The following is a 10,617-nucleotide window of genomic DNA, read 5'->3' on the forward strand; positions in this document are numbered from 1 at the left end:
GTGACATGATGAGTCACTCTGGCTGCTCCGCGCTGAGGAGGGCTGAGAGGGGAAGGAGACCAGAAGCAGGGCTTCCGTGCGCTTTTGGGAAGAAGGTAGAAGGGTCTGGGTGAGAGATGAAAAGGGCAAAGCCAGGGCAGGGAGTACGACGAGCAGAGGGGAGGTCTGGGGGTGGCAGGCTGGCAGTCGGTGTCAGGAGGTCCAGGGGCAGGCAGGGCCCTGATCGTGAGGGCGGCTCTCAGTCCAGCAAGACCTTAGTTCTGAAAGAACTGAACCTCGGCCAAGATCAAGGCAGGGACTCAAATGCGAGTGAAAACAACAAAGTCCAGGTGCCGAAAGTGGGACACGGGATCCCGAGCGCGAAGCTGAGGCAGCAACATGGCACAGTGGTCATGAGCGTGGGCCCCTGAGCCAGATAGACCTCCTTCGTTTCCAGCTTTGTGAACTTGGCCAGAAGGTCTACCTTCTCATCTTCAATATCTTCATTTGTAAAATGGGGAGATCGTACCCCCTTCATAGGGTTATGTGAGGATTGGATGAGGTAATATGTGTGAAGGGTGTGGCACTGCACAGGAGCTGTTGTTACCAGACATCAGATGGAAGCTTGGTGCCTGGAACAAGCCCATCGACCAGAAAGGAAGCATAAGGCCAGTGGGGTTCCAGCTACCAGATTTTCTTTTTTTTTTTTTTTTTTTAATTTTTTTTCAACGTTTTTAATTTATTTTTGGGACAGAGAGAGACAGAGCACGAACGGGGGAGGGGCAGAGAGAGAGGGAGACACAGAATCTGAAACAGGCTCCAGGCTCCGAGCCATCAGCCCAGAGCCTGACGCGGGGCTCGAACTCACGGACCGCGAGATCGTGACCTGGCTGAAGTCAGATGCTTAACCGACTGCGCCACCCAGGCGCCCCCAGCTACCAGATTTTCTTAAGCCAACTCCTCTGAGCCTCTGGATTGGGCCTGGGACAGAGCAAGGCCTGACTTTGGGGGGATTAAGTAACCCCAGCTTTGGGAAAGAAACACAAGAGACAGGGAGTTGGGCAGGCTGTCATACTGATAGTCCTGACCTGTCTGTCCATTTGAAAACTCTTGCTTGCCTTGACCTTTGTCATTTGAGCTCTGCCTCTCATTGCCCTGCCCTAAGGCATGTTACAGCTCATTCCAGTCGGTTCTGAGCGCAGGGGAGGCTACCAGGGACCCAGGAGGTGGTCAGGAGTCCTAGTGCCTACTTTGGCTCTGGTGTCACTGGCAAAGTTGCCCAGCCCAGCCCAACGGAGGGACCCATGAGAGTCAGATGGGACTGAGGATCGTCTCTGGCCATTTTGGCTACGGTCTCAGAAGAGAGAAGAGCCTTATGGGGCAGACCCCGACGCAAGCATGCCTGCCGCTCTGCTGACACCACCCGTGTCTTCAGCAAAATGGGGATGGGCAAGATCAGTGCAAGGTTGGCCAAGAGCCTGGGGCTGGCCTTCTGCTGGGGAAGGGCAAGCTGGCAGGAGGAGGCCAGGCCGCCCCCAGTTCCTTCCTCGGGTCCTGGTTCCTCTGGCACAGGGGAAGGGTGAGCTCATCTCTCAGCTCTATCCCAAACAAAGGCGGCTGCTAGAGCCAGCGGAAGGCAGCTCCGCTTCCTGGGGGCTGGTCCTGCCTAGCTCTGCCTCCCGGACTATTCTTCCACCTTCACAAGCTGTTCGGGCCTCTCGTCTGCTGACCAGGCTCTTCCTCAAGGGGCGTCCACAGGGATCTCCACTGGGAACCAGGGAGCAGCGCTCTGAGTACTTGGCAAGACTCTAAACCTTTGTCCTCAGCCTGTGTCTGTTACTCTGTAGCCTCTGTGCCTGGGTCCCTGCAGAGAATAGGAGTAAGCCCTTGAAGGAAAAGGGACTGTGGGTTTATTCCAGGGACCAAAAAGCAGAAAAGAACTGGGGGAACTGGCATCCTGTTGCACAGAAGCCCAAGAGACCTGCTAAGTGGGGGCTGCTCTGGGGAGATGGAAGGACAGGGAAGGGCAGAAGAACTCCCTGGAGCTAGAGAGGGCAGAATGCTAGGAAGGCAGAAGGATGGAGAAGATCCAGTGCTTAATAGGCGGGTGGCTGTTAGGGTCTTCACTCTCCAAGAGGGTGAGAAACAAGGAAGCAGAGTAGTCAGAAGTGCGGTCTGAGGGAGCCAGAAGGACATGAATCCCAGCTCTGCCATGTTGCAGCAGTGGGACGTTTTAAATCTCTTCTTCTGTAAAATGCAGGGAATAACGGTACCTGCATTCTAAGAATGGGGGTGAAATTAATGGGGCAAGGTAGGCAAAGTGCTCACATCCGCCTCCTGGCACAGAACTACAGATCACTATTAATTAGCAGGGTCACATTGAGGTATGTGAGGGGACCAGCATCCCCAATAGGGAGTGTTCCTGTGGGCTGGGAGCTCAAGTCCCAGCAGGGGCCTCCTAGCAGGTACCCAAAACTCTTACTCAACTATCTCTGCTTCATTTCCTTCCCGTGGAACCTCCATACTTGATCAGTCCCATCTCATCAAGCCCTCCAGCCCCCCAAAAGGCTATAACATTTCCTTTTGCCTCCATTCTTTTGCCAGTGCTGTCCCCTCTACCCAGAATAGCCTTACTCCTTCAGAGTTCAGCTCAGTGCCACATTTTCCAGAAAGACTTCCTTGATTTCCCCCACTGGCAGTGAGTGATTCCTCCTCTACCCTCCCAGCAGTTTATCTGAACCATCTTTATGGCACTGATCACTTTCCACCATATGTTACAGCCACCAGCACACTCTCTCTTCCGCTCCAGGGGTGTGGGCTCCTCGAGGGCAAGCTTTGTGCAGCCAGGATGGAACAGTGCCAAACATTCAGTATTTTTCCAGGTGTGGTTCTTGGACCACCTGCAGCATAACCACCTGGGGCGATTACTAAAAATTCAGAGTCCTGGGTACATACCTGGCTCTGCCACTTACTATGTGAGTTTTTATAACCACATGGAACTTTACATTCCTCATCTGCTAAAGGGATATTATGATCCCTGCCTGGTCTAGCTCCCAGGGTCAGGGGAGAGTCACAGAAGTGATTGCAGAAGAACTCTACTCTGTGAAAGGCTGGTCTCAATGACGCTTCCTGTTTTGTCACCTTTCTCAGGGCTGGGCTTCCTTCTCATCAGAGCTTAGTGAACTCAGACATCACTGTTGGACTCCTTGAAAAGAGATGAGGACAGAAGGTGCCTGGAAGCAGCCCCTGAAACAAGCTGGAAGGTATGGTGGGCCAGACTGCCCTTCACACAGACTCCAATGACGTGGAGAATCAGGATCACCCTTACATCCTTATAATGCAGTGGTTCTCTAGGAGAGCCTTTTAAACACATAGGTGGAGGAGCTTCTGATTCAGGAGTTTTGGGTTAGGACTTAGGCAACATTTTGTGTTTTTTAAATTAAGTTCCCTCAAGTGAATTTTATAGTGATTGGCTCAGGCTGACACACCTGAGCCAAGCGCTCACCCTCAGCATCACTAATAGTGGGACAGCCTGTATCATACGTGCTTTCTAACGTGATGCAGAAGGGAGGACCCAACCGCTCCAGAAGCTCTTGCCAAAATGTGAATTTAGTCAGGTCTATAGGACTAATTACCAATATTCAGGATATATGAGGAAGGGAGACGTGTTAAAAGTAAATCTGAATTTCATCAAGCCAAATGAGTGTACTGTGGACAAGTGACAGTTTTTTCAACAAATATTGGCAGGGTTGGGGGTGGGGAAGCGAGCTGACTATTGTAAGTGAAAACAGCGTAAGAAACATGTCAGCCATGCATGATGTGTGGATATTGTCTGGATCCTGATGCAAGCAAACAGCTGGAAGGGACATTTTTGAGGCGATTTTGGGAAATGAATACAAACAGGAATTGGATTTTAAGAAATTATTGTTAATTTTGTTGGGTTTGATAATGGTTTTGTGGTTGTGTTAAAAATAATCTATTTGGGGTGCCTGGGTGACTCAGTTGGCTGAGCGTCTAACTCTTGATTTTGGCTTAGGTCATGATCCCAGGGTTGTGGGATCAAGCCCTGTGTCAGGCTCCTCGCTGAGCATGGAGCCTGCTTAAGATTCTCTCTCTCTCTCTCTCTCTCTCTCTCTCTCTCTCTCTTTCTCTCTCTCTCTCTTTCTACCCCTCTCCCCTGCTTGTGCTCTCTGTCTCTCTAAAATATATAAAAATAATTTTTTGAAAGAAAATAATCTATGAGAAGATTTGAAGGAGTACATGCACCCTGATGTTTATAGCAGCACTATCAATAATAGCCAAACTATGGAAAGAGCCTAAGTATCCACCCACTGAAGAATGGATAAAGAAGATGTAGTGTGTATATATGTGTGTGTGTGTGTGTGTGTGTACATATATGTATGTATGTGTATATATGTATGTATATACATGTATATATGTGTATGTATATATATGTATATATATGTGTATATATATGTATATATGTGTGTATGTATATATGTGTATATACACACACACACACACACGCAGTGGAATATTACTCAGCCATCAAAGAGAATGAAATCTTGCATTTGCAACAATGTGGATGGAGCTAGAGTATATTATGCTAAGCGAAATAAGTCAGTAAGAGAAAGACAAATACCATGTTTTCACTCATAGGTATAATTTAGGAAACAAAACAGATGAACATATGGGAAGGGGAAAAGAGAGAGAGAGAAGCAAACCATAAGAGACTCTTAATGATAGAGAACAAACTAAGGGTTGATGGAGGGAGATGGGCTAGATAGGTGATGGGCATTATGGAGGGCACTTGTGATGAGCACTGGGTGTTGTGTGTAAGTGATGAATCACTAAATTCTACTTCTGAAACCAATATTACACTGTATGTTAACTAACTAGAATTTAGATAAAAATTTGGAAGAAAAAAAATAATCTGTTAGGGCTATGTCCTAAAGTATTTACAGATGAAATGATATTGTGCCAAGGATTTTCTTTAAAATACATCAGCCAAAAAATACAAGTGGCAGGGGGAGAGTAAATGAAATAGCAGTGACATCATGTTGGTAATTGCTGAAGCAAGGGGATGGGTGCCTGGGGGTTCATATTATCATTTTCTCTTCTTTTGTGAGTTTGAAGTTTTCCATAATGGAAATTTAGAAGAGAGAAGAGAGCCAATAAACACAAAGTTCCCAGGAGGCTCCATCCACTCCCTCAGTGAATTTATGTGGAAATTAAACGAGATAATATACAGGTGCTCCATAAATCTTGGTTCCTTTCATCTCCTTCCAGAAACCATCCTAGGGCAACCTGCTGCATCAGGGGTCTATTGCCATAGTTAGGAACTACATCTGAACAGTTCATGCTCAGTTTTCCAGAGCATAGAAAAGTCCCAACTCTTGTCCAAAGAAGACATTGGCCGTCTTGGACTCTCTATCAGAATTGGCAGATGTTCATTGGGATGGGATAGGACTGGGAGGATGCTGGGATTGTGCATATCCACAGGTCCCAGCTCCTTCCCACATGCACTCCCAGAAGTTCTTGGGACTTTGAGACTGGGCCCAAGGTCTCCAACAGCAAGGAGTGCTTTCAGGCAGTACAAACCTCAGAGCTGGGAAGGGGAGGGCCGTGTTGTTAAGAGTATCTTCCCAGTGCCTCCTCTGGCCAAGATTCCTTTAAGAATTCATTTGTCTCTATCAGGGCTATAACTAAAATCTTGCCAGCTAACAGTCCCTGGCACGTAACAGGGCTCAAAAATGTTAGTTTCTTTTCCTTGCACTTTATCAGCAAAGCCAGCCATTCGTTGACACCGATTCAAGAATAAGCATGGGAGAAAGAAGAGGTGTTCAGAAAGCCAGGAAACACATTCAGGACATAAGGAAAGGGATACCAGGGCAGAGGAAATGGAGCTGGATAGGAAAGGGGACCAACATTTGAAGAGGGCAAGGGACAAAGAGAAATGTGACAGTTTCATATCTTTGCAGAGGCTGAGCCTTGGCCAAAACACTTCCTGAACCATCCTTTCACAGATGAGCCAAGGATTGCCGATCCTTGATTCATGCATGCAATGATATGAAATGTTCTCAAGGAGGCTGCCCTCATCCAAAGACACCAGACTCAGCCTCTGAGGAGACAGGCCTATACGAGTGTGCTCTCAGCCTGAAGCATAGCCTAAGTAAAAGAATGCCCTGTGTTTCCCAAACTTGCCTACGCTTAAGAATCAGAATGTCCAGGGGTAGGGCTTGGGAATCTATATATATGACAAGAAACCCGGGTGATTCTTATGATCAGGCAAGTTAAGGAAACTCTGAGGATAAAGACAGTGTTTCTCAAGGGGGATGGAACACGTATATCAGAAGTGCCTGGAGAATTTATCACACCAAGTGCAGATTCCCAGGCCTGACCCCAGAATCAGAGAATCAGAATAGCAAGAGGTTAAGGGCCTAGAACCTGGCCCCTAACCTGGAATGTGCTTTTTTAAACATATATTTTTTTTAATTTTTAAAAATGTTTATTCATTTTTGAGAGAGAGAGAGAGAGAGAGAGCAAGCAGGGGAGGAGCAGAGAGAGAGAGGGACACAGAATCTGAAGCAGGCTCCGGGCTCTGAGCTCTCAGCACAGAGCCTGATGTGGAGCTTGAACTCACAAAACTTGAGATCATGACCTGAGCAGAATTCGGACACTTAACCAACTGAGCCACCCAGGAGCCCCTAAAAAGATTTCTGGGTGATTCTGGTGTGCCCTGCAATTTGAGAACCATGAAAGTTTAGCTTGGTAGCTGAGAGTATGTGCTTCAGGGGTGTCTGGCTAGTTCAGTCAGTAGAGCATGCAACTCTTGATCTCAGGATTGGGAGTTTGAGCCCCACGTTAGGTGCATAGGTTACTCAAAAAAAAAAAAAAAAAAAAAAAAAAAAAGAGTATGTGTTCCGGAGTCATAATACCCAGGTTCAAAGCCTTACTTTCACCAACTATGGGACTGTAGATAGACTACTTAATGTTTCTACATACTTCAGTTTACCTATCTATAAAATGGAGGTCATAATAATAAATACATACTACATAGTATGTGGAAAGCACTTGACATGGATCTTAGAATATCAACATGCTAATCATTATCTGTTCTCATCTAAAAGCCAGAATCCTCTATCCCTTTCTCCTCCACACTCATCTCTGCATTTTCTTGGTATTTTTGCTACAAGCTTCAGTACAGTCTGCTTTGTGACAGGGTTACTTATATACACACTGTCTCCCCCCCCCCCCCCCCACTTAACTGTGGACTACTAGAGGGCAGAGAGCATGTCTTTTTTAAAATGTTTGGAGCCACCCCCCCCCCACCCCACCCCCAGGCCACCAGGCTGTGTATCATGTTGGAAGGGAGCTTAGAGATCTAGTCCAGTCCCTCATTTTTATCTATCTATCTATCTATCTATCTATTTTTAAAGAGAGATGTTATTTTTTTTAATGTTTATTAATTTTTAGGGGGAGAGAAATAGAGAGCTAGTGGAGGAAGGGGCAGAGAGAGAGGGAGACAGAGAATCCCAAGCAGGTTCGGCTCAGTGAGTGCAGAGCCCGGTGTGGGGCTTGAACCCACGAACTGCGAGATCATGACCTGAGCCAAAATCAAGAGTTGGACGCTTAACCGACTGAGCCACCCAGGCGCCCGCAGTCCCTCATTTTTTATATGAGGAGATTGAGGGTGAATCATTTGCCCGGAGTCACACAGCCAGGTTGTTGAGCAGTGGTTTGAGCCCTAACTACCCACTTCCAGCTTTGCCATTCCAGCCCGAAGCCTTTCATCTTAAAAATGGACATAATGAGGGGCATCTGGGTGGCTCAGTTGGTTAAGCGTCTGACTTTGGCTCAGGTCATGATCTCACGGTTTGTGGGTTCAAGCCCTGCATTGGGTTCTCTGCTGTCAGTACTGACCCTGCTTCAGATTCTCTGTCCCCCTCTCCCTGTCCCTCCCCCACTTGTACTCTCTCTCTCAAAAATAAATAAACATTAAAAAAATTTTTTTTAATGTAAAAATGGGCATAATGATGTATACTTGCCTGCTTACTAAGCAAGTGCTTTAGGAGTAAACACTGATGGAGAATGCTTTTGCAACCTGAAGAGTATTGTTACTATTCCTGTACAATACTGACTCTGGTTCCATATAATACTCATTGAGTCACAGTGGTGAGGAGCAAGTTAACCAAGGATGTTAGAGTAATTATGGGGCCTGTTATTCACCCATGAAGTTGATATAAGGGAAAGAGAGTAATGGTATCTCTTAAGATGGCCTTCGAAGCCACTATCAGGCCAGAGCCTACCACTTTCACACCCCACTTTCGGCTTTAATGACTTTTTTACCTTTTTCTCAAGCCTCTGATCCATTACTTTATCTTCTTATTCATGGCCTAACCCCTCCCTCTTGACTCAGCCCCCTTAGACCATTTACTAAGTGATCTGACTCAACTCTGGGGCCCTGGTCCTGAGGGACCAGAGACCTCAGTTCCCACCCTCCTAGGTTCTTAGCTCTTGGACATGAAGTTACAGGGCAGGAAGCTTATCTATGGCATCCCAAGTTCTTCCTCAGGACTTCTTTCCCTGAAAATCCACGACTGACCCCCTGTCCCCCTCATGGCCTTACCATCATGGTTGGCATTTCCTAGTGTCCACGGCTCATCTGAATCAAAGTGAGTGTCTCCTCCAATCCCTGGGCCAGGAAAGTAGGCATGGGCCAGGAATCCCCCTTCTCCATCAAATGGGGAGCTGTCGCCATGGAAACCAGAAGCAAAGAAGATCATGATGTCTGCCTCCTTCCGGTCACTTTTGATCTCATGATATGGCACCTCTTCAAAGGTCAGCGGGGTCACCTTCTGCCACACATCAAAAGCCTGGCGAATTGCTTTCCGTGTGTCTAGCTCCCCCACCTTTGGGGTATAGTTGTGAATGCTGGTAAGAGAAGAAAGGATCATTAGGGAGGAACAGTCAGAGTCAGAGGCTTGCAGAGCTAAAAGGGACAGCAGGGACCACAGGGACCAGTAATACTCACATTTTGAACCCTAGAATTCTGCTGAGGTATCCCAGAGGTTGAAGAAGAGGCTAGGTGGGCAAGGCTCTGGGTCCCCACCCCTGCCTCAGTCAGAGCAGCTTTGCTGTGATCAATGTTTTGTATCTGCACTCTCACAAAGTTTGTGTTGAAAACAGAATTCCACTTGAGCGTGCAGAAAAAAAAAATTAAGCTCGTGGATAGCATTTTCTAAGTTTTAAGTTTTTCTCCCAATACACAAAGCGTAAGTATAGAACATTTAAAAAGTTATAGAAATACTGAAGCAGTGGAGGGTTTAAGTGAAACATCCCTTTTAAAAATGTTTGGCACCAACTACTTGTCTACTGCTTGTCTACCTAGGAAATTGGTATAGAGTGGTATCTGATTTCGTCAGTTATAGATTTAGCTATTGAAGGTTACGGCAGCCATATTGAATGGTTCTCCATAGCAGAATGTCATTACTCCTGGGTGCTCTGCCTCCTGAACACCTGGGCAAGGATTATTCACCCATTCTATAGGTAAGAAAACTGAGGCCAGAGAGGTTGAGTAATAGAAGTTAAGGTTAGAAGCCAGTTCTTTCTCTTGATTCATTTTACCACTTCAGGAGACCTTAAGATCTATCCAGTTTCTAACCCAGATTCTTCTTGGGTTTCCTTCTTTTGTCAGAATTCTAGAAAAAGCCTGTTCTGGTTTCTATAGCTCATCAGCAGGAGAGCCCTTCATTCTTCAGCTTTCAGGATCTCTGTCTTAGATCCTACCCCTGAACCCAAGGCATCCACTGAGATGGAATCAGAGCCTTGAGAGGTGCCAGCCAGAGCCCAGCTGAGCCTGCCCTATGCCTGGCCTTTCCTGCAGCCCTACTCTGAATTCTGCTGTCTGAGTCTGCTGTGATGGGCTCCGCCATCCCTGTCCTTGGTCACCGGTCTGACTTGGAGGCTGATCCTCTTCAGCCCTTGGTTTCCCCAGACACTTCAGGAGTGAGTCTGCTAACAACTGGAGCTCTGCTGGGAAGTTTGGGTGAAGTCTGTCAGGCTAAGTGGAGAAGGGATCCAGATAAAAGGAAGTGGGGTTTGGCAAGCAGTGATAGGGAGAGTGAGTTCAGCCATGGCTCTTTATCACAGCTGAGAGTTGCTGAACAATCCCTATCCCACTTTCTCAAAGCTGTAGGACTCTAAACAGGACACAGCTAATGAGCCCCCAAAGGACCAAATAAACCTGAAGTTTGAGATACGGCATCCTCTGGAAGCCACAAGGGGGACAAAGTGATAGGCTTTCAGCACCTGGTCCTGATGCCCGCATACTTGGCTCTCACCCCGATCACAGACCCACCTACAGCGTGAGCCTCTGAAATTCAGGCCAGGACAAAACTGAGTGTGGGTGGAGCCAAAGCCACGGAAGAGGAGAGGTAGTCAAAGCACCTGTAGGTGATGTGTTTTTGTCTCCACTTCTGTCCAGTCAGGGCATAGCGCTTGTTCCTCCGCCTGCGGCTTAAGTGGGGGTGATCAGGGACACCACAGCGGGGTTTCTTCATCCACCTGGGCAGAGAGAGGACACACACACACACACACACACACACAGACACACACACACACACAGACACACACACA

General features: G+C 47.3%; 1 protein-coding gene across 1 annotated transcript in view; it reads right to left on the reverse strand.

The window, feature by feature from the left end:
• The window catches only part of MMP24 (matrix metallopeptidase 24), a 31,768-nt gene that overhangs the window by 10,814 nt on the left and 10,337 nt on the right, over positions 1-10,617 (reverse strand). Inside the window, exons 3-4 of the mRNA XM_049650918.1 lie at positions 10,429-10,545; positions 8,609-8,913 (exon numbers count right to left, since the gene is read on the reverse strand). Coding sequence (XP_049506875.1) covers positions 8,609-8,913; positions 10,429-10,545 — 422 coding nt within the window. The remainder of the gene's footprint in view (positions 1-8,608; positions 8,914-10,428; positions 10,546-10,617) is intronic.

Source organism: Panthera uncia, assembly GCF_023721935.1.
Source record: "Panthera uncia isolate 11264 chromosome A3 unlocalized genomic scaffold, Puncia_PCG_1.0 HiC_scaffold_11, whole genome shotgun sequence".
In the NCBI taxonomy this organism is placed as follows: domain Eukaryota; kingdom Metazoa; phylum Chordata; class Mammalia; order Carnivora; family Felidae; genus Panthera; species Panthera uncia.